The sequence below is a fragment of the Idiotropiscis lumnitzeri genome, chromosome 3 (genome assembly GCF_059441095.1).
Source record: "Idiotropiscis lumnitzeri isolate Australia: NSW breed Sydney's pygmy pipehorse chromosome 3, RoL_Ilum_1.0, whole genome shotgun sequence".
NCBI lineage: Eukaryota > Metazoa > Chordata > Actinopteri > Syngnathiformes > Syngnathidae > Idiotropiscis > Idiotropiscis lumnitzeri.
This window is the reverse complement of record NC_142393.1, coordinates 11,858,569-11,886,543: the sequence shown is the minus strand read 5'-3', so window position 1 is coordinate 11,886,543 and position 27,975 is coordinate 11,858,569. Positions and strand designations below refer to the sequence as shown.

Genomic DNA, 27,975 nt, shown 5'->3' with positions numbered 1-27,975 from the left:
TGGTGTTGGAGGCTCTTCTTGTGAAACACTAGTTAGTATGGGAGGCAAAAATCGGGCTAGGATAACAAAGCAAGACATTTATTAACCATCAGCACAATAACGACACATTTTTGTTTGGCTTGTCCCCTTCCAACTACAGGGTTGGCATTAAAAAAAAAAAAGAAAGCAAAAAAAATTAACATGAAAAAAAAATATTTACAAGCACCCAAATCATGCTTTCCACCTTCATGGCAATATAATAAATATTTTTAAATAATAATTCCATAAAACAAAGTAGGTCAGAGACACAAGAAGATCCACTGCATCACTGGGAGAAAGTAAGCCAATAAATATCTTGACAATATTAACAACACATTTGATGTGGTTATCCCTTCTTGTTAAAGCCAGTCAAATGGCTACAGGTTTTTCTTTTCTTTTTTTAATGGCTTTAGGTCACGACCACATGAAAAGTGGTGAGGGGCCCGAAATAACCAACGCTGCTGAGGGTGCGGGGGCAGTATAGAAAGACGCGAGGACCAATTTATCCCCCAGACGCTGCGGGCTGGCTGACATCGGCCGCCTCCACTGCCTGACACATAAACAAACGTGACTTTTATGGCCGCACAATTGGTTTCAAAGTGTATAATTCTGGAACTCCTTTTAGAAATCGCAGATTGCGAAGTATGAATCAAGTCTCGAGTCCCACAATAAAACTGGTAATGCTACTAACGATGGAGAATGTTAGCTTTGAAAGGCCATCGACCTCACTGGGTTATTTTTAGAAACATCATGTGCATAAATAAATCAGCAAGATGTATCCTATTTATTCCATACAGTCAAAACAACCACAATTGTCTAGAATTTAGGGTTTGACGTTTGTGTTAAATGCGTCCATGTCAGATGTAGATCTGCACTGGTGTGGATGATGGCGGACACCCGTCAGGCGGCGGCCACTAAGAGGTGAGCTTGGAGTAGCTGGGCGGGGAGAAGCGCCTACGCAGGTACTTGAGGATGTAGAGGGGCAAGCAGCTGACCAGTGTGATGGACGTCACCTTCCACAGGAACGACGGCGTGGTGATGAAGTACACGTCTGAAAAACAGTGAAGAATGAGGAGCATTGCATTAAAAAAAAATTTTAAAAAAAAGAATCAGGGTGTAAAGCTTGACTTGTGGAGATGAAATGGTATGGACTGAGATTTATTATTTCACTTTATCCAGACATTCATGTTTAACTCATTTAATCCCAGAGATTTTCACTCGAGGAAACCCCTCAATTCCAGCATTTTTCTGGATTTTGACTGATTTTTTTTCAAGGCCAACGGAGTATTGTGTTCTAATGCTATAAAAATACGGAGCTATGTTGTAAAAAAAATAAAAAATAAAAAAGAGGCTAAGACATATGAATACGTCTTTGGGAGGTGGGGACTACGTTTTTGAAAACGTATACGTATGTCTTATGGATTGAATGAGTTTTAAGACTGAATGACTGAACTGTGAACAACAGTGATACTTGCACGACAGGGCTAATTCCACAAGTTCCCTCAGCATACGGAATGCACGAGTCTCAGACTCTGCTCATGGATTTACTTTATTATTCACATGCAGCATGACACAAACACACGGTTCGCAGTTAGCCTAATGTCGATGGCTCCCTCCTTCATACTTTTGCTTGCTCGACCTTAAAGGTACCGTGTATATAGAGAAATGCGCTAAATCTGGGATTAATGATAATAATTACAAATACTGGAAAATATTATCAGTAAATCAATTCTAAACTTTTGTGCAGTTTTAAAGGGCTGTGAGATGATAAACTTTCCATTCAGAAACACATTTCTGTGTTTTACTCTCAATAGAATCAGAATTGCACACCCCCTTTCCTCAAAATGTCTCGAATTACTTGTATTTTAGCCAAAACCATCCATCCAACAATGAACAAAAAAAAAAAGACAAACCTTCGCCGTGAGCACAATGTCTCATTGAAACAGCGCGTAAAGGCTAACCTTTAAAATCTATTCCTGTTACGCCTCGACGAAGAAAAGCGTCCCAAAAATGGGTACACTTGACCACATGCCAGCCATGACTTGCAGTGGTCGAGATCTCCACGGCCCACATAAAGCCTAAAATAAAAGCCAGTAACGTTTTGGGTGTTGTTGGTCAACACGACTCAGCGTGTCAACTCATCAGGAACTATCTATTGTGGTCGTTTGTTAAAAACTCCTTGGTGACATAGTATGGACAGCACAAACTCTTGCATATGAACAAAAAAAGACATTTCACTGTTCAATTTGTTGGTTTAGAAATAAAATAATGGCCATGGATAATGTTTTGTTTAGGAAGCATACCGTCAGCCTATTAATTTCTCAATTATCACTGAAATTATTGGCCAAGTAGTTTTTAACTTGATACATGATCCCAATGTGCTATCTTAAAAAAAAAAAAAATGTAATGTCCGGGTAGATTCAAGTCAAATAAATTATTGAAGTCAACTGACAAGTTGCTATTTCAGGTTACCAGTACAGACAAAACGGTGTCACTTGTGTAAAAAAAAATGTCAGGCATGTAAAGGCAAAGCAGGTTGAAAGTTCCATTGCAAAGACACGAAATACACCTCTGAGGGCTTCTCACCAATAAAGTCGTGCAGAAAGACGAGCGAGGCCACATAGCAGGCCAAGCTGAGGAGTTCGGCAACCATCATGAGCCAGTGCCACGTCTGGATGGTCAGCGCCACCATGAGCAGCTCGGTGAGGATGAGCGACGTGAAGGAGATGGCCACGATGTGGACGAACTCCGACTCGAAGAGCAGCAGCGCCCCGTACATGATGATGCTGCCTGCAAGCCAGCAAGTAGAGCGTTAAAAGTCAAGTTGACACAATTGGGGGTGCTTGGTTTGAATTCAATGTACAAAAAGGCTAATGTCAGCAAAGCAATGTATTGTTTTTAATAATCTCCTGGTTTTGCAATGACGATATTAAGAATGAAGATACAAATATTCACCAAAATATTTAGTGTGCAGTTTTTCAATGTTTTAAATGGCAAAAGTAAATCAGTTGGAAATGGAAACTAATTAAATTTCCAATTGTTCATGCCGAAAAATGTATCCAAACCCGAACGAAACACAAGTCGAAGAAACCTCGTCGAAACGAGTTCAAAGAGTCCACGGCATTTCATTTTGTTCTCGCAAGAACTTGGACTATTTATTAATGGGACACAGAAACAGACTGAAATACAAACGGATATGACGACATTCTCTCAGTGAGTTCTTACCTTGATAAATACTTATTAAAACCCATATTAGGAAAGTCTTAAAGGACAATGGTCTACCCTGTAGGAAGAAACCATGGAAAAATATTTACATTTTGGTTTGGTATTACTTTAAATATCACAAATGTATAAAAAAAAATCATTAAATACCTTTAATAGGTCTTTATATAACTCCGGATATAACATGGCCACCTCGGATTTGACGTCTTTATCCAACACCAGCGAGAAGACAGGGAACATTGTGTAGATGGAGGAGTATCTAGGAGGATATAAGCTCATTGGTACGGGTTGCCACTTTGGCAGAAGAAACACAGCGGTCACATGTGTTCTCACCCAATAATGAGGAATCCTTGGTAGAGTGGCACTGAAGCAAAGTAGAAGACAGAGGAGAAGACGGCCTGTGCAACAGAAGAGAGAAGTTGTTGTAACTCAATGTGCTTCACGTCATTAAAAATACAATTAAAAGCAATTACAAGATATATTGAAGTAAAAAAAAAAAATACAAACAAACGAATTTGTGCCTTGTGATTGGCTGGTGCCGAGTCCAGGTTGTAGAGTACCTTGGATGCAATTTGATTGGCTTTGGAAAACACCCTTAAAATCAACCCGCAAGGCGAGTTATGACAAGACACAAATCTAGAAAGAGAACAAGAAGCCGACTCTTCCATGTGAACATTCTTGGCTGACATGCGGCACTTTGACCGCCAAGTCCCTGCAACTAATTTCGGCGCGCGGGGTTGGCATGGCTGATGCAGCATTGAGCTGTCAAGCTGCTCCCAGCTGTGGTTGTGGTCTTCCAGACATGTGGAGGAGCCCCCCACCACCGCTTCAATCCGCCTTGAGGCGGTGAGTCATGGGCTCGCCCTCGGCGGCGGCCCCAAGGTTGGACTGGGATACGGTAGCGGTGGCGTGGGGGCGCTCTGACTCATGGCCACGCCTTCCTGCCTCACATCGGATGCTTACGCTTGTGTCGACAAACCGATTCATCAAACACATTTGAGCAGTGGTTCCTAATCTGGCTACAGCTGAGTCTTTTTATTCTAGTATGTGAATCTTAATCGATTATGAAGCTATTATAGATTTCAGTAATTTGAAACGCCACCTGTTCTTAGCCATCTCACGGGGCAGCCATTTTGTTACTTCTGCCAACTGAAAATGACATCATAGTTGTTCAGGGCTCAGCTAATGAGCAATCATGGCTCAGCTTCAGCAAACAGGTCAGCCATGATTGGCTGTTCCCTGAACATTGAGCCGCACTGATGTCATTTTCAGTCGACAGAAAGTGACAAAATGGCCGCCCCTTGAGATGGCTAAAAGCGGGTGGATTTTGCTGCTAAACTCATATTCGACAAACGCAATATTAATCAAAATGCCACATTAGACCAGTGAAGGCACATAGAACAAATTATTGAAAATACTTTTTTTGAGTTGACTTCCCCTTGAAAAAATAAAATAATTCTTTGTGCTAGAAACAAAGTAACCCTTTTTGAAATCGGCATGAAAAAATACATCTAGGGAAAAATTTGCTGCTGACCGGTGTCATTGTTTAAATATTCACATTTAAGAGCACTTTTTTACAATAACACGTTACAAAAAGTGACTTTTCCAAAATTTATAAGATAAAAATGAACACATTCAGGTGGCTCACGTAGTTGTATTTTAACGGCAGAAAGTATGCCGCATTAGTTGTTAACATTTCTGCATCAGTCCCGAGTTTCGGGGTCAACTGCCACTCCAGCCTCTCAGTGAGAAGCTGGCAAGTTCTCCCTGTGCTTTGTGGGTTTTCTCCAAGTAGTCGTAGCTTCCTCCCACATTCCAGAACGCATTTTAGGTTCACTGAAGGCTCGAAATCGTTTATGGGTGGAAACGTGAATCTGAATGCTTTTTATGTAAGTGGCGCGGGACTGGTTGGTGACCAGTTCAACATGAACCCTGTGTCTCATCCAAACTCAGACAGTATACACTCCAGTTTATCGGCGATCCAAATGAGGAAAAGTGCTATCGGAAATTTATGGATGGATACATTCAAAGGTGTCATTCGAACAGGATGGATTTTGTCTATCAGAGAGGGTTGCTACCTGCATGGTGCTGATGCAAAGGCTCCTGTGGATGACAAACTGGCTGAGGGCGGCCGACCGCTTGTAGCTGTTCCGTCCGTGGACCATCAGGAGGCGACCCAAATGTTTGAACTGAGTCACAGAGAAGTCTGCGGCCAGCGAGGCCTGTTTGCCTTCCTGTCAAACACAGGGAACACAGGCGGGCCAGTGAGGACTCTGTCCACCTGAGGCGCCGCCAAGTGGATCATACTCGAAAACAATGAGCCTTTTTGTGCTCGTAAAGCAGTCATCGAAAAAACACGCACACATACAAAAGTCAGCTAGGAAACATCACATGAAAGAGTCTAACCTTTGCAATGACACCTACGAATTCTGTGTACAAAAATCACATGTGCAATTCACACTAGCGTTATAAGTGATTTTAACAGGAAAAATAAATAAATCACAGACAATCGGAGTACTGTAGTGTTCCTGTTATGTAGTCTGCCACTTTCTTCCATGTCAAATCGCCCTTGCACACAGACCATGAAAATGGGCTCATGCGTGTGCACATGATTCCCGACTACGTGAACGCGCAGAGGGGCTTTGACAGGAAAGGCGATCTGTGAGCAAGGTTTGGTCGGTAAGAATCTCACTTTTCCCTCCACTCCCACGCCACAGTCGGCTTCCTGGATCATGCTGACATCGTTTCCTCCGTCCCCTAAGAGAAAACAAAAGCCATAGAGGTGTCAGGATTCACATCGACAATGTTCCGATACAGCGGCTGCTTTTCAAGACACGCCCTTAATTTGAGATCAGAAGCCCGGCCATAGAGAGTAACGTGGACTGTGTGAAGAAGGCCGGCTCACTGATTGTAAAAAATGAGCAGCCCAGTTCACTTCACCCCAGTTTCAGGCGGTGAAGGGTAAATCGTGATGTGTCCCGAGTGTGTCAGTAAGAAAGTGTCCAGAAATTGGTGTCCAACGTTGCTTTGATATGAGACAAAATGTGTTAGAATAAAATAAAACTGCAGCACTGTAAAATTCAGCTTTACAGGCCAACAATGCACGTGGTGTAAGATGAATACATTTCTTTTCTTGATGGGGAAAAAACACGTGACAATTTCACCATTGAATGTGTGTTGGTTTTGTAGCAAACATTCCACTGACGACTGCTTCAATTATTTGGGACAACACAAATAATTTCTTTTAGTGATATATTGTGGCATTGTTGGAGAGGTTAGCTTCGCAGCTAACAGATCGGTTGATGGAATGACAAAGCTAAAAAACCAAAACATTTGTAATTTAGTGTTATCAATGTCTCTTTTCCATCCTCTAAAAGAAAGAAATGAGATGCTTCTTTGCAAACGCATTTCATGATCTCATACCGTTATTATCATTGGTGTTGTGCTCATTCATAGCACTTTCATTTGTGCACAAGGACGGAAGTGAAAGACACAGTGTGTAAACAAGCACGTGCAAGAGCCGACCGAGCCTTGGCCAGACCAACTCATTTTGCAAACAGAAGCATGTGAAATCAGGCGAGTCTTGGCCACGCCCACCAAAATGAGCTTGTTTAATGCTAGATGATGTTTTGATACAGTATCAGAGTGCCTTTAATAAACGGATTACACAATTAAGCATTGAAACTAGCACAGGCATCTTCATATTCTCAATTTTTTTTTAACCATCACGAGACATTGAAGTGATATGCAAGTGGCGGGTATCAAAAGTGCGAGAGACACTTGTGTGCATATATAGGGAGGTAAATAAATGAATCTAATCCATTTTGGAATAATGAAAAGTGAACCTGTGTGAACAATATGAAATGCAAAATTTGGTATCATGAGTCTTAGTTAAAAGCTTTTCAAGAGCCAGCGAGAGATATCAGCTTGTCCAGCTCTGTTTGTTATTCAGTACGCACCTACAGCACAAGTGAGCTTGCCCGTCCGCTCCTGCAGCAGCCGGACGATCTGGGCCTTCTGGGTGGGGGCGCAGCGGCAGCACACCACAGCAGGACACTGACACGCCAGCTCCATGAACTCGTATTCGTAATATTTGAGGCAAACCTGCAGCATAGGTCAGACACCATCACAGATCGGGTTGTTTTGCTCACCTGCCAACCCGGAGCATTTTTTTTTCAGTGCAACAATGCACAAATGTGTGCTAATGCTAACTTTAGAGGTAAAGTTTGCCTATTTTTGGTTAGCAAAAGTTCAAATGGCTCAGTAGTGAATTATTCAATACGCGTGAACAACAGTGTGAAATGTTCAACTTTTCTTTTAAAGACCTGACATAAAATATATCTTAGATATGCTATAAAACAAAGCTGATGTGGTAAACAGCAATTCATTGTGCATGTGGAATGTCCTGTAAATTCAAGGGGGAAATCGACCCCGCTAAAAATGTCAGATGTGACTTCACTACACCAAACATGGCATTCTGATTAATATTGTGTTTATGGAATATGAGTTTTAAGCCATCTATAATTTACTTACTCCACTCTTTAATTATCCATTTACACACTGCAATGAATCATTTTCTAATCGCATTATCCACTCACGTCAGTCTGATTACAAGAAATGAGATTACCTCGAGCGAGTCCCCCGATATCACCAGGGCACAGTCGTGTTTCCTCCTGAAGGCGTTAAGTTCCAGATGGGCCTCCCCTCGTGTGGTCACCTGTCGTCGCGGCAACCACATGAACAATGATACATGAGCGCACGCGTACACTAAAGTTATCAGTGCCTGCTGTCGTGCCCAACATGCGTTCTCATAAAGTGTTATATGGTTTAGCAGATTACTTGGACACTTTTTAATTCTGTAATTTTTGGTGAGTATTTTGACTTTTTACATCTTTATGGTAAAATTAGGAATGGTGTGTGTAGCATTTATGATAATCTATCTGCCTCTGCTTCCTCAGCCTTCTCATGTCAAGTCATATAAAATCAATAGGGTATTTGGTTTTCTCCAAAAGTAAGGTCCCTTGATGTGTGGTTTAAGCTTGTACGAGCTAGAGTACTGATCGGACGGATCAATGATCTCAGCTTCCTCGCTAATCTAAAGTCACTATAAATCATTACAGTAGGTGCTTTGATTTAAAACATGGTCCCTCAATGTTTCAAGAATTTTGGGAAAGCGTGAATAATTTGCATAGGCCAACAACCACAAAAAAAAATTAATTAAGAAATATTAGTTTTCAAATTGAATACAAGAAGGAGTCAAATCAAACTATTTTTACGTTTAAACCATTTAACAAAACAAGTTGATAAAAAAAAAGCAAAAAGAGGATATCCATCCATTCATTTTCTTCGCTTGTCCCCAGTTACTTGATCTTATCCCAGCTGACTTTTATTCGATATTTTTGACTGTTATCTTGCAGAAACCAACTAAAAAGAGGGCATCCTGCATGAGTCCTGTACACAAACAAATTGTCTGGACTCCATTCCACTTCAAAATCGACAGCTTCACAACCTGGACTTTGGCCAGTTTGACTGAGGAAACTGTGTCAGCTTCCAATTGAGACAGAAAAAGAGCAAAAATTCATCCCTGACAGCGCGTGGAGTTAATCTGTCATGAAGAGTTACGCTCGGACCAGAACATCCGCCAGCCGCTGACTCCTCAGACGTCAGCACGCATCAGGACTTTGGTGGTGACCAGGAAACTAATCCAGATGTGCGTGTCGCAGACCCAGTCAGCACTCCCCCACTGTCCACTGGGACTCAGGTTTTCAAGGCATGCCAACCATTGTTATTCTCTTCCAGTAAGCACAGTTGTACGCAAACGCTAACCTTAAGTGGCCGGCCCGCTCTCTGAGGTGGCTCGGCGCCAGGCATAGCGCCGCAAGAGGGCCATCAAAGCCCGAAAGCTGAAAAACAAATTAGGAAACGAGGCCTCAGCATGTTCCCAGCGGGAGTGCTTTGCTCAATTTCTCCTTCAATTTGCTCTCCCTGACAGTGGCTTGGATGCGTTCGCCAGTGGGAAGTGATTGATGCTTTGTGGATGCTGGCTGGGCCTGCGCACGCAGCCGAGCGCTCGCTAACGGGCCTAGGAGGGGGCCGAGGGTTGACGTCTGACCCAATATTAACCCACACACCCCCATTCCTAATTCCCGCTCGCAGAATCTGCACACTTACTGGTCTGAAGATGTGAATGTCCTGGTTGCGGGTGATCAGGTGGGCATTCTTGGCGGTACATGTAGCCGTTTCCAGCTTGTCTCCTGTCAGCATCCAAACCTTTACAGGAAGCAAATAATATTATTATGTCATTTATTGACTCACAAAAAAAAAAAGTCATGCACTCTCAAATTTAAAGCCAGCACTTCATAAATTCATCCTTTCCGCAACACATGTTGCATGAAGGCATCTTGTACAGCTGACGTATGATATGGAGTTTAAGATAAGATAAGATAAGATAAGATGTCCTTTATTAGTCCCACAATGGGGAAATTTGAGGTGTTACAGCAGCAAAGATATAGATCACAAAGGGTCTGTACAGCTATACGCAAAAAAGAAAAAAAATCATATCCTTTCTGGTACGTGTTAAAGAACATTAACGATGACTTGGACAACATATTGGTATTTATTCTAAATATTATTTGACACTTTTCACATTTTCATTGAAATATTAAAAACTATATTAATGATAAATGTATGATTTTATTTCATTATTATTATTATTTTTTTTTTACATTTGCACGAGTAAAGACCTCACTCCTGAGAAACACCGACCACTCTTGATGTGATGTGTACTTTACAAGGAAAGGTGGTCCACCTTGATGCCGGCATTGCGAAGGATCTCCAAAGTGGGCCTGACGTCAGCCTGCAGCTGGTCCTCCACGCCAGTCAAACACAAAAGCTCCATCTCCATTTCCAGACTTTCAATCACCGTGGCAACCTTAAGGGAGCGGTCGTGCACGCTGAGCTTGGCCTGGACGTAGCGTGCCTGAAGGGAGTGAAGAGGAAGACAGATCGAGTTGGTTAGAGTCTTTTTTTTTTGGGTAGCTGCAGTAGAAGAGAGAATGTCAGAAATATGAGAAGCATACAAAATGCATTAAAAAAACACATGCAGACAGTTGGCTGAACTACAAATTCATCCAAAATATTTCAGTTATAATTAAATAAACTACAAGCTTGTTCTTTCAGGCAGCCACCAAAGCCACTTCAATGAGTGTGTTGATGGCCGTCTTTCTGCCGGGGTCACTCGCCAATGAGATAACGCAAAAACAATTCGCCGGTGACTCATGCAGGAAACACAAAGTGTGTGTGCGTGTGTGTTTGTGACTCACTGCTGCCCACCAGCTCAAACACACAATTATACAGTTCAGTAACTGAAGCCTGCGGGGGAGCGACCCCGCCCTTCTTGAACAATGAGCGGGTGTGGGGGTGACAAGGGGGGTTCAAAGGTTAATCTAATCACCCAGCAACAATCGTATTTATTAGAACTGAACATGTACATAGTACTTATATTTTGAACTGCAGTTCCCATGGCAACCGTTTCCAACAAAAACGATTCATCTTTTTCGTTTGTATGCAACGCTTTGAACATCATTCGGGGCGACAAGCACACAACATTCCAGCTTCGACTAGTTGCCTAATATTCACACTATAGCCTCATTGGTTAAGAATCATCTTTACTACATTGATGCAATGGGAGAAATTGAGTTGTGCACATGGGTATGGTCTTTTTTAAAAGTCTGTTATCAAGGACCGAAAAAGCAGGCCAAAGCACACCATTGTTTATGTGGAAATGGATTCCGCTTTTTTTGACAACTAAATGACAATCATTAAAAAAAATAATAAGAATAATTACATTTCACACCCTCCCATTGCAATCTAAATAAATGGTGTCTGTCTAATTTTGAGAACCGGGTTTGAGGAGTGGAAGAATGAAACTTTGAGGCAAACTTTGGACCAAAAACACAAAAATGGTTAACTGCAGGCAGTCAGTGATTCACACTCACAAATCTACCTCAAAATCCTGATACTGTTCCTCAGTCAGGGACTTCTTGGAGACAACCAGGACTCGCAGACCTTCTCTCGCCATGTTCCCGCACTACAAAACAGTCAGCAGGGTTCAAACATTATTTTCCAAAGCCAATTCAACAACAAAGAAAAGTTTTTTTTAAATAAGATACTAGCACAACAATCTTAAATTTAAAAAAGTCACCAATGTGTACAATGTTTAAATTACTATTTTAAAACCGTAGATTAATTGTTACTGCAATCTATATAGATTTTTTTAATTACTGTTATAAATAAATATATATAAAAATTACAACATATATTATTGATTAAGACATCAATATTAGTAATTTAATGGCACTGCTGGCCAGTTTAATTAAGCTTTGGTGATTGCTCGAATGGTTCATTTCTGACAAGAAGGCAAGACAGATGTGTCAGATTTAGGTACAAAAAAGAGAATTCAGTTTGAAATTCCTCATCCCTATTCAAAATGGTAAAATATCAAGAGCGCCATGAAATTGACGTTGCGATAATAGTGTTTGACAGAGTTTTCAAATCATACTTTCATTTCAAAATACGTTTCTCATTTTTATGACAGGTCGTCGAGTGCTAAACATGATGATTCTTGTACAAGATAATGACAGTAGTAATAAAAATAATAAATAGAACGTTTAAAACATATTCACAAAGGATCTTGCAAAAAAAAAAAAAAAATCATGCATGAAACAATGTAAACTAGGTTATTTGTTGTGGAAAAAATGAATGCCAAAAATGATTTAAAAAATTGAGTACCTCTTCTTCGAGCCAATCATTATACTGGACAATACCCGCCATCACCACATCAGCACCTTTCATATAGAACGTGATCTCGCCAGTCGCTTCATCCTGAAATGGAATTAATGTTTAATTTAACAAAAGTGCCCAATAAAAATGTTTTACAGTCACGGAGAGTTCAAAACTACAGTACAAACACAGTAAGGGGGGCCAAATACATGCGAGTTTAAGCCATCAAAAACTATATTAGTCATCTGACCTACATTCAAAGTCCCCCCACTGTCTGAACACGTATTAATCTGTCATGTATTTTCTCAAAAGCCAGCCCCAATGAATCACCTAGCAACAAACTCGGCTCAAGCTGACAGTAAAACCTTCGTCTGTTTCTGAACTTGCATTCAGGAAACATTCATGGAACAACAACAAGTATATTGGCACTCACTCGCACGATGATGCCCATCCTCTTGCTCTCATAGGTGAAGGGGAAAATTTGCAGGATGCTGAAGTTCATTATTTGTCCAGTAGGGGTCCTAAGTTGCATGGAGGACTGGTCTCTCCCCACCAGGGTAAGGCCAACGCTCTCTGTCCACTGCACCAGCGACACCTGCAGACAGTGAGCGGAAGAGACTCTAAAAGAGGTTGGACTGACGGAAGATTATTGATCTGAATGCTATTGAGTCACATCAATGCTCCATTACTTGAATTATGAAGGGAACGGGAGCGTGAATAGGCTCCCTGAGACTGCAGTCACTTCAGCTTTAATCAATGTCTCGAGCATTTGGAGCACTCAACATTATTGATTGCTAAACTTCAAGGAAGTCTGAGATTAAAAAATATTGTTTGGTCGCATCTCAAGTGGCCAACCATTTCTCATTAACTGAAGAGCATTTTGTGGAGAAAAATAGGGGGGGGGATGAATTAAAAAACAACCTGCAGACCAGAGGTTGAAACGAACAACGAAACCATCAGCCAGCATCACAGATGACAATATAAATTATTAAAACACATGGTTTGACATTTTAAAGATCTAATAATGAAAACCCCCGATAGCAAACCGTGCGAATTAAACATCTATTGAACGTTCGAACCCAAATTTACTACACGATATACAGTAAATGTATACATGATAAGTCAAATTATTATCAGCTGAAAGACCGGCGGATAGGGATAGTTTTTGCTCAGAGGACAATATTAGGCAGATAGTGACACACTTGATTAAGTTAATGTTCTCATCATCCAAATTATTAGTAGCAGTGTTATTTGTATCAGTTGGAATTGGTTGTGCTAATAAATAAAAATCATCTTAACTTCTTGTATCATGAGTTGACCTCAATATTGAAACCACATGGCCAAAATGTGAAGTCATCAACATTTACCCATAGGATGAGCAAGACCAAACTGCCAGACTTAAAATTTACATTCAACAGTCAGTGACGTGAATCGGCACTATAATAAGATTTCCTTTTAGCAGGAGGAGGAAAAGCAAAGCCAAACTAACTGGCCGAGTTGTGGAATGTGCACCGTGCTACAAATTTCTCATTAGCGTCACATACAAAGAATCACGAGCGGTCATTTCCTCCAAACAACAAAAGCAAGTGGCTTTTTCAATGACAAAAGCAGTGACCCGTAAAACATGTACTCAAAGGAAACCCAAAAAGGGGATAAGTGCAAGAGGCTGGGGAGCACATAAAGGAAATCCGTATTTACACTGCAGGATGTGCATCACATTGAATTCAGCAGGCCTCTTCCTGGTGTTCAAAGAATGCGACCCACCGAGGACATCAATGTGGGTGACATTTGGCTTGTGACACTTCAAGGTGCAAAGCAGTCGAGTGGAAGACCCCAAGTGGAAAACACAGAATGCACCATGTTGGGATCGTCTGATGGTGTTAGAAAAATAATGAGGGGAAACATACAAGCCAATCACTCATCAAAGCTGGATGTGTGAAAACTTTCAACTCCAGGAGGTAGACATCGTCACAGGATATAAAAGAAAAATCACCAGAACAGACGGAACAGTCAAGAGTATGACGGCTTGTATCTCGGGTTCGTACCTCATCGGGGCTGGCGGCCTGGTACACCCTGCAGGTGTCTTCGTAGTGCTGCTCTGCCTCGGCCTGGTCCGTCACGCCGTTGGACTCGTACGTCGGTGTCACGTTGTGCACTAACGCGATGGCTTTCACCGCCTCGTGAACTCTACTGCTGATGGTCTTACGAACCTTGGTGGCCGCCGGGGTCCTGGAGGCCGGAAGGTCATGAGTGGGCTGAGGAGCACACACAGGCCGCAGAGGAGGGGAGATTATCATCATATAATCCACAGATGAGTTTTGACCGATTGATCGTGAAGTTCATATCTAGTATGCTGTGATGAATCGTAAGATGTGACAGTTGTAAAAAAACAGCTGGGTGATGACAACGTATATTTCCGGCAATTTTGGCTCCACTAAACTGTAAATAATAGAAATTGCAAAAAATAAAGTTGTCTTAATAAACTCACACAATTTAGCGACTTTGGAAGCGTTTGTTTTAGACTGCCTGACTCACTGTCATCGGACTGCTTCCACATCATGTTGATGTGCTCATATTGTTCCACATGGCTTGGGCATTTCATTGAATATGTAGATTTTTACCCCTGAGCTTCAAACACAACTGGCTATAGCCCATTTAAGATAAACAATCAATCGTTTGACTCACTCTCGCACTTTTCAAAAACTCCAACTGTAATAATTGGAGACCGAGCGTTGCAAAAGAAGAAACCATCTGTTTTCAACTGAATATGAATGATTTGCTGTTCCACAGAGGCCTTTCTATTATTAGCCATCTGAATGTTGCAGAGGTTAATGGCAAACGTCATTAAACATGTTGGGGCAGCGGATGGCTTTTGGGTTAATCCCGTTTCCTGCTTCGCTAACCTCTGGTGTCAAGGGGGACAAAGTCTATGATCAGAGGTCAGGAAGAATTGAGGGATACAAACAATTCTATATCAAAGTTGTTTTCTTATTTTTTAAACATGACACATGCCTTTTCTATTAAGTTTTTAGGATTATGTTTGTTCCTGAAATGTCAATGATATCATGTTTTGTACCTGAGTATAGGCACTGAACACATGGCTCTGTACTTCGTCCATCGAGTCCATTCCATATGCAACAGTCCCAAGGTGGAGGCGCCGGAACACCATCTCATTATGGGTGAGAGTTCCTGGCATTCAAATAGCCAAAGAGCATAATTCCAGTACAATTCTACCAAATGTGGAACTGAATAAAGCATAAAGAAGGGGTGGGCAAATTTTTGATTGGCGGGCCACAATGGGTTCAAAAATTTGACAAAGGGGCCGGACTAGGAGCAGATGGATGGAGTGTTTTGGTATCCTCACCTCATCGGAGAAAAAAAAAAACATTTAATTTTAAATGAAAGTGAACAAAAGCACGACAACAATATATATGTGTTTGACATGCCACAGTATTTAGAAAATAAAACATGAACAAGGTTTATTCATTTAATTTTTTTCAAGTTCAGCGGGCCGGATCAAAACGTTTAACGGGCCACATGTGGCCCCCGGGCCGTAGTTTGCCCACGCCTGGCATAAAGCATGTCAATACAGGATGTACTCAGATGCTGTGCAGGAGGATTGCATATGGAAATCTGTTAGAATTTTGCTTTGGTACTTTTATGATGCTGATCTAATTTAAATGTTTGTTTTATCGTCTTCAATCAAACCTGTTTTGTCAGTCAGCAGGTAGGAGATGCGGCCCAGCTGTTCGGGTATGGTGCTGGCTCTCACCACCGTGCCAGGAATCTTGGAGTCCTTCTTGATCATCCAACTGAAAACCATCTTTCCCATATCCAGATTGACACGCAGGCTAAATCAAATGAATAAAAACGAGAGATAAATCATCCCATGCGGATGGCGTGATTGCGTTGCCACAACGTGGAGGGTTTGGTGTCCCACCTGATTGGCACAATGTTGGAGAAGAGCAGTAGGAAGCGCAGGATCTGCAGGTACCAGCGCCCCGCAAAGTGCTGCAGGGCCACCATGACCAGAGACACGACCACTAACGCCCCAAACAGGATCTTAGTCAAGCAGTTCACCTCCAGGTCAAATAAGCCCACCTGACACGGACGGACACAAATAGCCAAATTAATCTTGGTATTCAAAATGGCAATGTATGCTTGTATTGCATTTGGCCACTATGATCGCACTGGATAGTTTGGAAGTATTTCAATATGCAACAATGAAAAACGCACAGAACAACGATGCTCGTGAGGTCCTGAAAACATGAATACGCATGCTTGGTTTCAGCCACTGTACCTTGTGTCTTGGGTTGGACGTGTTCATGACGCTGCGTAGCTCCTTGCCAGTATAAATCACTAGTCCCACGACTGTGCCTAAGACAAGGGGGACACAATTAGACCAAACTCAACAGATCAGTACTTACAGAACACCCATGTGTTACTTTTACATCGTTAGGTACCAACCTGAGGCCACCACTGTGCTGGCCCACAGGGTATTCTCAATACTGAGGCTTTCGTTGATGGGAGGGTCGCCATCCTCCTGTGAAAGACAACATGCTGAGGAGGGTTTCGACATTCCTAAAGTCATGCTGACAAATTTGGTTTGGAAGGGGGGGGGGGGGGTATTGGAACACGGCTAAAACAAATGGATCTGCTCCACCAGCACCAAAATGCAGTGCTTAGTATAAATATTTACACTCGAATTTCATAATTTTCCTCAAATTATGTATGTCTTGGGATGCCATCAAGCTTAACAGTCCATTTTAAAACCTTCCGGAAATTCAAAAGATACTTGAACATTACAGTCATCTTACAAGCTAAGTGGATGTCATCCATGGATCATTTCATAAACACACAAACAGAACATTTCTGTGATGATCCACAAATCCAATAGAAAACCGACAGCTGAAAATGATGTACACACACTCACCCTGGTAAACGTCCCGATAAAATTATGGATGTCGATGTTTGGCTCTTCTGCGTAAACGTAGGACCGAATCTGCAGAAGGTCCTACGAGACATCAACAACATTCATGTCAATTCACTCTATAGTTCACATGACTTTCTACAAGATTTTGGAGTCAGGGAATTTCTGTCAATATCCAATCAAGCTCATCCCAAATGTTTGATGGGCTTATTCTTTCATCCAAAACTGCCTTTATGGACCTTGCTGGAATTTTTGGCTCGAGCTCAGTCTTTAATTGACTAATTGATTGAAGATGTGTAGTGTACAATAAACCACATCACCATCTACTCACTGCAGCAGTCGGCAGCCTCTGTGTGCATGCTACAGGGAGGCGCAGCTTCCAGTCTGTCTCTCCGTCCAGTTGATCAGTGCGAAGGAAACAGGAGCCTGGAAGAGAGATGACAAAAGCTTACGCGACATTGACACACTTTCACCACCAGGGGGTGACAACAGACAAGTCGCTGGTGTCAGTGAGTGACGTCTCAATTCAAGAGCTGTGGCTAAAGCGTGTGACACTTGGGCACATGCGTGCACGATGTTTATTCAAGCAGCCATCACTAAAAAAATTTTTTGTTTTGAAAAAAAATACTAATAAATAAAAACCTTGTGAGTTTTGGTGATTTCATTTGGCCACATTAACTAGTGGGACAAAACTTGAGCCCCACCTCCCACCAAATTCAAATTTAGCCTACATGAGTCATGTGGCCCAAAAAAAAAAAAAAAAAAGTCATGGCTCAGGCTCTTTATAATTGACCTAATGGCCTCCACATGGGAGTGAGATAACCATACACTATTTCCAGTAAAATAAAGCTGCTGTGTTTCTTCCCTTGGGCACGAAGTCACAACATGCATACATGAACACAATTAAAGACATTTATGTGGTACTTCGTACGTGATAATAAAACAATGCAGCTGGAGAATTCATGAAACTTAATCCACATGTGATCAGTCAAATGAGGCGCATATGTATAGATGAACCTCTAACGTTTATGCATGTAGACAGAAAGATCAAGGTCGTCTTTCTTGCTTTATTTTTTTTTTTAAGCGAACCCTCAACAATGGCACACCAATTAAAAAAGCTCGAGAGCAACATTTAGAAGTGTTTGCTTTTTCTATGGCGTTCTTGAAACAACAATTCTAAAAAGTCTAGCATTAATAATGGATGTTCAGAGATAAAGGTTCGATAAGCATCAGCATTAGAACAATTGTTTTAGTATTTTTACATTTAAACACCCACTAATGCTAAAATCGTCTTTATTAGTTAGTGAGTGTGTGTCAGTGTGAGTATGATCCTGACAAGTTTCATCATGGAACAGCTAATTTGACATGACATTAATGGGAAACGCTGCTAAATCCGAAAAATTACCATCAACTGGGGGTCCTTGAATGCTTTGTGTTTCATCACGTTGCACAATTTCTTCCGAAAAACTAGCGTGAGGAAGCGAGGTCAATGTTTGGTCTACAATGCGTGCATGTATAACTGGAATTAGAAATTCCCCTCCCGCCTCCAACCACAGCGGCTTTGACTGATAGTATAGTACTGGACCCAATTACAATTTCGACATTATAGGACTTCCTGTCCAGGCACATGGCTAATCCCTGCACCTCAGCGCCTTTTTTAAACAAGTCATTTCCCCAGCCAGATCAGGATGAATGACCAGCAGATGTTTACCATTTCTCTCGGAGGTCCTTAAAAAGATCATGTCAGCAGGAACACGCTGGTTCTACAAAGAAAGGCAGAAAGAAAAACATCACTTCAGCATCACTTCCTGCTTCTACACCCCACTCGCCTCCTGCTCTTAAAATCTTTGACTTATCACGTTGCATGTGGAACATTAGTAACACTCATTTTAAAAATAAATAAATTTAAAAAAAACAGTAGGCCCTCCTATTGATCGCAGCTTGACCCCATTTGACTCTGTGGAGCCCCAAAAATCCCAACACAACTCTTCTGGTAAACTCTAAGCAACCTAATATTTCCAGACTTCCAATCAGTGAAACATAAAGACGAAATGCGGCGGCCGACATGTGTGACCTTTCCTTCGGCCGCTCTGCGACCAGTGATTCAGAAAAACGCCCTCCATTGGAAACTGAAGACAGGAGTGTGCTTCTCATATTTCATGTGCCAAGAACTCAAGCTGCTGCACTACACATGTAATTCTACTGAAAACCAACTAAGATGAACGGACCTCTCCCCCAATAAAAAAAAAAAAAAAAAAAGGAAGTCGAAATGTACATCAAGTTGCTTAGAATATTCGATGAGAAGCATTATATGAGAACTTTTTCCATTATTGCCACATGGAAGCATTTTTAACAAACCTTTTCCACAATTATAAGATCTCCCACTTGAATGTTGCTGCTTTTGATCTTTGATGTGCCTAACGGGAAAGAGAAAAATACAGAACACGTTAAAGGTAAAATGGTTACATAATTAAAAATGGTTTAGCGTAAACATTTTAACCACAAGCATGATATCTCGGAAATCAAATAGTAGTAGTGCCAGCTGCTTTCCCGTATGCTTCACCGGTCACTCCACTGAAGTTTTGGGAGGGGGGGGGTAATTTTCCATGCTGATCTGAAGGAATGCTGGGGGAGTTGAGCCTTTCTCTCTCATTCCATTTGGAATTAACAGGCAAATTTGTTTGGAGGAGATCACTGACCCCTGACCTCTGCCATGACCTCTGGCCAATGCATATGCAAGACATTAAGGCACATATAATATCACTATGCGTCGAGGTTCATGGGAATTCACATTTCTTCTTTGTCCCATTGTGGCAACTGCGTTATGCCAAGAGATGCAAACAATTGCATTCAATCAGAAATTCAAATAGTTTAGATTATCGGTATAAAGAAGGGTTTTGATGGCAATGTGTCATGCACATTTTGGAGAGCCGCTATCATGGAGGCGGGCGCTCAATTTTGTTTAAGGCTAAAACAAGCTGCCACATCAAAGTGGCAGAGTGATGGAAACCACGAGAGACTTCTGCTTTTTTTTTTTTAATTGTTGCTCACACTTCATACCGTGGCCTTGTATGCTCACTTTTATGTCTCTGCTTTGAATTACACACCGTTCCCCTCAACCCCAATAAGCTTTTAACAGGGCCACTCCTCTACAGTTAATAGATGCTGAAAAGTATGAAAGGTGGCTCAGGTGGCAGCATGGGTGCAAACACAGCAATATTATTGGCTCTTATCTGTTGGAAGGCGATTTTCCGTTGCAACCATTTTCTAGAGAGCACACTTGAAAGTCTTCATTTTGACAAAGCTTCCATGGACAGACAGTCTGAATAGCCTTATTTTCTGTTTTACGCTTTTTGTTTCAGTTTCAGTTCCATTGTGTTTATTATGTTAAGGGTTCCAAAATATATGACCCACACTGTCCAAAGCTTAAGTGCAATTTAGTTGGGGCGCTGGTCTCTGTGGTATGCTGTGCATTAGTAAGCTTATGGGGGGGTGAAGCTTGACAATCTGCTATCCTGTGATTGGTCAACAGAGAATTATCCGCATCCGACTGTGTTACAATGGAAGGTATTGAATGTCAAGAGAAGGACTGGTTAATAAAATAAAAAATTTAAATTATGCTTGTCTCTCAAAAATGTGCTCTTGCTTGAGATAATTAAAAAAGTTTGCCAAGACTTCTCCAGGAAAAATTACAACACCGCGACTTAAGCCATCAGACGCTTTAGGGTTTGGGGTAAGATAGCAAATTTTCACCAATTTGTTGTCATGTACTCTTGATAGGTCTGACTCAGACCTGTCGTGGACGATCCCTGACTTTAAGTTTGTTGTGACCTTAAAAATAATCGGTAGACTGTAGAAAACGAAACAGTCAGTGCAAATTTGATGCACATTTTCTGAAGATTTTGCAACGTCAGACTGGTGTCAGAAGCAGCGGACTGGCCCATTCACCACATAGTATTACGCAGAGGTGGGCATTCCATCAGACTGACGGACGATGACTGACGGACGCACATTTTACTGACGTTTGACGATAGATGTGAAACTTATACGGGAATAGTCAATAGGAATAGATGGCAGTTGGTAACAACTTTGGAATGTGTGTCACCGCCACCTACAGGACTGGAGTGGAACAGCAGTATGATAACTTCAGTGGGAAATTTGCTCTACTAAATAAAAACCTCTAACTGTTTTTTCACAACCATGTTTTTTTTCGTAGCCATGTTGTTAGTGGAAGCACATCAACAGGGACATGCTTTAAACTACTGCTTTAACAAAAAGCAGCTTAAAAAAAATAAAAATAAAAAATCAGGGCATGTCATTAATGTCAGTCAACTGTGGGCTTTTAAAGCCCTTTGAGACTCTTCTGTGATTACACAACATAAATTTGACTTGAATTTAACGAAATCCCATGCCTACCTCTTGTTGACAGCTTGCTGTATATCTGAGAGTTCACCTCTTTGTCTCGAATGTAGCATCTTATTTCATCAACGGCCTCTCTAATGATGGTGATGGTCAAGACTAAACCCTGAAATGAAAATCACACTTCAAAGATGACTCATGAACGTCAACTGTTGTTTAATGAAATAGGGAGAAAAAAAATCACATTGCTGGAAAAGTGACTTATTGACCAACGGAGGTTGTGAAAGGCCGCATACCAAAGGGACCCAGTAAGTGTAGAGGTCACCCAAGCGTAGCTCCTCCACAAACTGAGAGCAGGCAAGCAGCAAGAAGTACAGGTTGAAGAAGTACTTGAACTGATTGAAGAGCACCTGTTGGGAAGAAGAAACGTGCATGATTATCTTTGCTGAATCCTAATTAATTCAAACAGAATCAGACAATGAAGTACAGTATGCATGGCGGCTTTCGCTCTCCTATTCCGACAGAAGGAAATCATGGGAATACTGAACTGGAATTGCCAGCATGGTTGTTTTCTGCGCAGGTTATCACAGCAACTTGTTCACATATACACTACTGTACAGTGGTGAGAGAGCTGCAGCTACAATAATAGCCACTAGAGGGCAGAAGGTTAACAAGAGCAGCATAAACGCTTCTCATTTGGTGCACTACAATTTTATAGATTCTATTTTGAAGTTGTCCACAGTCAATATAATTAATTGACGCTTTTATAACACCAAATATAAAGAGCGTAACTTTTTGTGAGGGAAAATACACTTTACGCTCCATATAAACTACAGTGGAATGTGTTAATTCAGAAATGTTGTTTTTATGTTTTATTACGGGCAGCACAGTGTTCTTAGGTTAGTGCACTTCAATCTTCGCGGTACCCTTCCGGTGTGGCATTGGCCTTTTCTTCCCCAGGTTGAATGGGATTTCCCCGGGTAACCTGGCTTCCTCTCACATTAAAAAAATATGCCTGTTAGGTTCTTTTAAGGCCGCATCAGGGATGGGCATGGGATGGGATATATAAGAACAACAATATAACAAATTTGCTCAAATAGCATTGAATATTATTCTCGATTAATGATATTCAATTATTTTATGACACTGATCATGTTAATGTTTCTAACATAATAATAATTAGGGAACAGATCAAATTAATATATTTAATATGGCTTAACTGAATGTTTGTAATCTTTTGTGACCATTAGGAATATTAAAATGTTACCTTAAAATTGCCCGGGGCCATCAAAAATGGCATTTAGGTGGTGATAATACCATTAGTTCAATACCCAACAAAAGCTAACTAAAATAAAATGGGTTCAGGGATTCATCAGTATGCAAGTCGCAAAAATGACCAGAGCAGACAACTAAAATGTGTCACTTCCTGTCTAGCAACTAGAGCAACAGCTTCCAGCAGTATCATATTCACATTTAACACTCAAGTTACAACCTCGCGCAGCTCCATTGCCACCAAAGTGAGAGATTACACACATGACAAAGTCAGTATGTTCAATAGAGCTGAGTGCAGGCAAAGAGACCAAATGTTAAAGACAGACAAAAACAACAAACTAAAGAAAGAAAAATAAAAGATGCTATTTTGCATTGCAAAAACCATTTGCTCGTCTTTTGTTTGGCAAACGAACAATGGTGACTTTCACCAACCTACTGAAGATCCTAAGACAACTAAATATATCTAGAAAGCAAATGTTCATGCAAAACACACAAAGAATCATAAGGGGGAAAAAAACAACACGGCAACCCCCATCCTTAGTTTCATGTACAAGAAATGTGCAGGCAAATGGGAATTAACATGCTGGCTAAAATAGAAACAATGAGACAACATAAGAATCCAAAATTCATGTTATAGTATATACTTTTGGATTTTCAGAGTAAAAGGCTGGAATTGTATTTTATCCCCAACTGATGCATTAATGCAAGTTAATGATAATGCTTTTAAAACGCTATGGCACGTATTCAACGTCTAAATTTACAACAATACAATTAAATAGTCATTGAGAATCAAACACAGTCTCGGAGAACGTGAAATACATTTCAAAATTTTAAAATCACGTTCAAGGTTATTGGACTTCAGTTGCAACCTAATAAATTCTTATTATACAATTCAGATTCAATTTTTCAATGCAATGATTGAAAGTAAATAAGACCCATTCTATTTATGTATTTGAGCCCATACACATTTGTGTTCCAACCATTTTGCAAAGACAATACTTCACCTTAATTTATTAACGACGCAGCCAGAATTGTTTACATTTAAAACACTGTCCTACTTGACTGTCAAGCATGTTTATTTTAGCTGGGGGGACCATTATTGCAATAATACAGTCGCGACACTTCAACGGCTTATTTAATTATTTTGGATATGACACTTTTGTTTTCCACTCTGTACCTGATTTGTTTATATATATAAAAAAAACACACACACACACACACACCTCTAGTTTCACTTTTTCACTTCATTCTTATCGGTATTTGAATATGACTCATAATAGGACACATGGTGCTCTGCTGAGCTGGTTTGTTGTTGTCCGAGAGAAATATCTGTTCGACCCATGCGTCATACTGAAGGAAATATGGGTGGTTGTTGGGAGGAGAAATACAGTCGTGACCTTTTAGTGAAACTAACCCCAGGCAGGAAGGTGAAGAAGTTGTACTTCTGGTTGTTAATGACATTCCGGGGGTACCTCTGCTCCCGCTTTTCTGGATGGCCGAGCCACACCGTGCGAGGACGGAAGTCGCACATGCCACAACATTTGGACCACGGGCAGCACCTGCGACAACGAGGCAAATTAACAAAAATTTGGTGTCGACAATACAACTGCCACAAGACAACACAAATTCCAATTTTAAGAAGGAAGAATGTGATAGACAACTGCAGGGGTGCCTCGCTAAACAGGTGTAATTAATTTTGGGACCATTTACCATCCTTCCATAACAGTTGCATCTCAAATCATTCCTCCCCACTGAAATGAATAGAAATTCCAGTAATAACTTAATAAAACAGAATGTCAATAAATAAACAATATTTTCTCATGTTTTGCTTCAGTTTAATAGAAATGGTTCTTCTGGCCTGTGTGATTTGGCCAATATAGACATAGAAACACACGAAGAACACGTTCACAACTGACTTAGTAAGCTGCAGTAACTTTTAACTTTTCAAAATGAACAAAGACAATAAACCAGTTGAGTAGTGTAATATTGTCTGTCTACATGTGTTGCTCCACTATTTGAGTTCAAATTTCCATTCCTTGAATGATTTTACAGTGTGACACTAATGCTATTAGTTAGCCCATCTATGGCCTTTTGCATTGTTTGTTAGCATGAGGCTAAACCGACTAATACGATACGAGGTTGCATTAAATCCACATGTAATTTTCTCTGTTCTGTAGAGCTTTAACTTCAGCTGAGAGTTTGGTTGGGTATCAAGGACCGGGTCAAACCAGAACTACCATTTCAGTTCTCCCGGAATCATTCAGATTTAAAATGTCAGTTCTACCGCTGGCAGTTCCTTTTCCCGGTCGGCCCCGACTCAGGACGGGCAATTCAGTTTCGGCACTTGGCAGTGACAGCGGTCGCCCTTCGCAGGGTCGGCCGTCCCGCCTCAGTCGGCTCCTGGCAGCTGACTTATCAAATTTTAGTAGTGAACTGTTTTATTTCAAAATACTTTTAGAAATATTCTAGAAAAATTCATACTTGTATAAGATGTGTATGTGTGTCAATTTAAGACTCGCTAGTAATTAATTCACCGTCACATCTTGGGTTAATGTGTTGCCACAAACATAAACCACACAGACGGTTCAACTACATGTCCATAAAGAGAAAAAAATCTGTCATTTCATCAGGAAATAGGTGACCATTCCTAAAGTTCAAGCCAGGCCAACATTCCACACGAATGAACTCTGTGAACTCATGATTAATTAATAACTGCACTGTGAGTTATAAACCTGGGACAAAAAAAAAAGGAATACAGTGAAACCCAATTTGAATTTTGAACTAAATATCTTGGAAAGACAGGCCGGTAAAATAGCTTAAAAATTATCTGATATATGATTACATTGAGTTGCGAGCTTGTGGTAGTGGAACAAATTAAACTCATAAGTCAAAGAGCCACATTAAAACTTTTACATTTTGGGGTGTCGCCACGTTGGGGCTCGAGGGTGCTTTTGCCCGTCAAAATTAAATGTAGGCCCAGGGAAAACCATCCAGCATTTTATTTGGTATTCAAAAATATATTTACAATTTATTTTTTCAGACCTCCTATAGATCGATCACACCTCTTTTGAGCCACGGGAGAGAAACATTCCTGGCGGCAGACTTTCTTACATTTATTTTTAATCAAAGATAAGCTAATGCACAGGTGTCAAACTCAAAGCGAGGGGGCCAGATTTGGTTAGTTTATGTGGCAAGCAAAAGCAAATTATGTGAATAGACTTCTTTTTTTGCTAAAATATCAAAATTGCACGCATGCAAACTGAGCTGATGATGTCAGTTTTAAAAATGTCCACAATATTAGAGAAATTAACACCAAGATCCCCCAAAGCACCTCTAACAGTAGCACAGAGCGATGACGGAATCCCTTGTTTTGGAATGGAAACCAAAACAATTTCCAATTATACAAGTATTTGAACTAAACACTTTTGAAATTTCTGGGGGGTGGAATCTTAAATATGAGTTGGTTAAATTGAACAAGGCTCATAAATTTTTAACCGCCCCTCGTATTTTAGGGTGAGAGTCATCACTGTTTTGGAAGTAGAAGATATTAAAAAATATAGATAGAAAAACATCTATAATTGCAAATCAAGTCGCATTTTAGCCCTCTGTATGTTTCGAATATTTATTGGTTGTCATTACAATGTCAATGTGATGATCTGTCAGTGATGGGCTGCTGCGTTGGATACAGCGCTTCAAGGTACATCTCAAAAGCCTCTCCATCAATCTGCACGAGGCCTGTTCCCCTTTTTCACATCGCGTCAAAATCATATTCACAGACAGATTTTTTTTTCTAGTGAAAGAAACATTGCTCGGGGCCTGCAAGTATTGCGTTTGCACTCCGACGTGAGGACGAACAGGCAAATATTGACGTCGTCTTTTAGTGCACTTGCTGCACGCTCTCCCCGGAACTAGGATGTAACGCTAAGGCTAAAGCTAGCTGCTACACAGCCGCATTGCAATAATAGCACAACCTTCCTTACATATATATAAATTTGAAAAAAACATACACATTGTGTATATGACCAATCGATTAGCCAATCGGAGTTTGACGTTTCAACCAAAGCAGCCGTCAATGTTTAACGAAGATGGCTGGAAGAGCGAAGAGCGACAGGGCTGCTAAGAAAAAAAATAATAACAACACGAATAAGCGTGTCATTTCAACGAGCCTTACCCATGTCTGTGTTTGCTGCTGTTTCTCTTCGGCCGACGGACGGGCTGTAAGGGAATATTGTCGGCCATTCCGGCGAAAAGCCGCCGCGGGGTCGCAGCCTGGCTGGTGCGGTTCTGAGGTTCTGGGCGGAGGCTCCCACTTCGCACCGTACCGTTGACAGAGAGCCGGGTGGGACACACTAAAGAGAAAACGGGGGAGTATAAAAAAATAAAAGACTTGACTCGCGGAGATAAACATGTAAACACATAAAGGTATGGAAGAAACAAAAAAGAAAGAAAAGATTATCAACAATTCCGCGCAGTTTACATGCTTAAAATGAGTAGGAAAAAGTAGAAAGAAGCTCTACCTCGTGGTCTTTATTACCAAATTAAAACATTAACAAACATCGCCCCTCTTTAAACAAGGTTCAGATAATTTTATACACGAGCGTGACTTGTAGATGCATTATTCAATATATATACGCTACAAAACAAAGAACAGGCAAAATACAACACGTGCGCCTTTATACACGTGTGCAGATCGTCTTCCCACGTCGTACATATTTTTGGGATGAATATGTCTTTGAACGGTTACATGGCAAAATAATTACTATTGTCCAAACTGCTTATCCTCACGAGGGTCGCGGGATGTTGGTGCGTTTGTGCCCTGCGACTGACCTGCGACCAGTTCAGAGGGTAGTCCGACTTTCACTCAAAAAGTCAGCTGGTTTGGCTCCAGCATTCTCCCCACTGCCTGTGCAGGATAAGCGGTTTTGAAGATGATACATTATTATTAATCATGTTAATTTAACAATAAACATGATTTCAAACTGTATCAATCAGGAAATTATAAAATTAAATAATCAAATTTTCTCATGTAAAATATTTGCCTTGGCTCAACAAAGAATGGCATACCCTATCAAGTCACTAAACTTGACTGGCAAATGACTAATGCATCATATTTATTTTATTTATTTATTTTAACATCAACTTCCACCTCGGTGTGTATCCTTATCCCAATTGGTGAGGTTTTGAAATCTGTGTGCTCACAATTAGGGCTGGACTGGCCATTTGGGCTACTGAGCAGATGCCCGGTGGGCCGCTGTCTTTTGGTGTCTTTAATTATTATTTTTCTTCCCTATTTTGCGCCAAGAAAAGGGCCCATAATTTAGAACTGTCAATCCACATCAGTGGCAGAGCCCCATTCTAGCCAGGGTTGGTCAGGTGTCATGTCTGAATATACA

The 27,975-nt window shown here is 40.9% G+C and overlaps 1 protein-coding gene across 1 annotated transcript; it reads right to left on the bottom strand.

Annotated features, from left to right (window-relative positions):
• Positions 1-402: 402 nt before the first annotated feature.
• atp9a (ATPase phospholipid transporting 9A) lies at positions 403-26,931 on the bottom strand. The gene is made up of 28 exons (XM_088290109.1): positions 26,754-26,931; positions 23,997-24,141; positions 21,607-21,720; positions 21,368-21,476; positions 19,310-19,368; positions 18,663-18,714; positions 17,283-17,377; positions 16,955-17,035; positions 16,489-16,564; positions 16,322-16,398; positions 15,962-16,122; positions 15,730-15,872; positions 15,098-15,210; positions 14,067-14,276; positions 12,455-12,616; positions 12,031-12,123; positions 11,246-11,329; positions 10,049-10,219; positions 9,412-9,510; positions 7,868-7,957; positions 7,200-7,344; positions 5,933-5,997; positions 5,319-5,474; positions 3,574-3,638; positions 3,391-3,499; positions 3,244-3,301; positions 2,605-2,808; positions 403-1,069 (listed from the first exon to the last, which is right to left on the bottom strand). The coding sequence occupies exons 1-28, from the start codon at positions 26,819-26,821 to the stop codon at positions 933-935; spliced, it is 3,141 nt and encodes a 1,046-aa protein (XP_088146235.1). The 5' UTR covers positions 26,822-26,931; the 3' UTR covers positions 403-932.
• Positions 26,932-27,975: the final 1,044 nt, after the last annotated feature.

Excerpts from the sequence above, each read along its gene's own strand:
- atp9a (XM_088290109.1), bottom strand. The coding sequence starts at position 26,821 with ATGGCCGACAATATTCCCTTACAGCCCGTCCGTCGGCCGAAGAGAAAC. Across the intron at positions 16,123-16,321 it reads CGTCCAACCCAAGACACAAG|GTGGGCTTATTTGACCTGGA; the intron begins GTACAGTGGCTG and ends CGTCCGTGTCAG. Across the intron at positions 15,873-15,961 it reads TCCAACATTGTGCCAATCAG|CCTGCGTGTCAATCTGGATA; the intron begins GTGGGACACCAA and ends CATTTGATTTAG.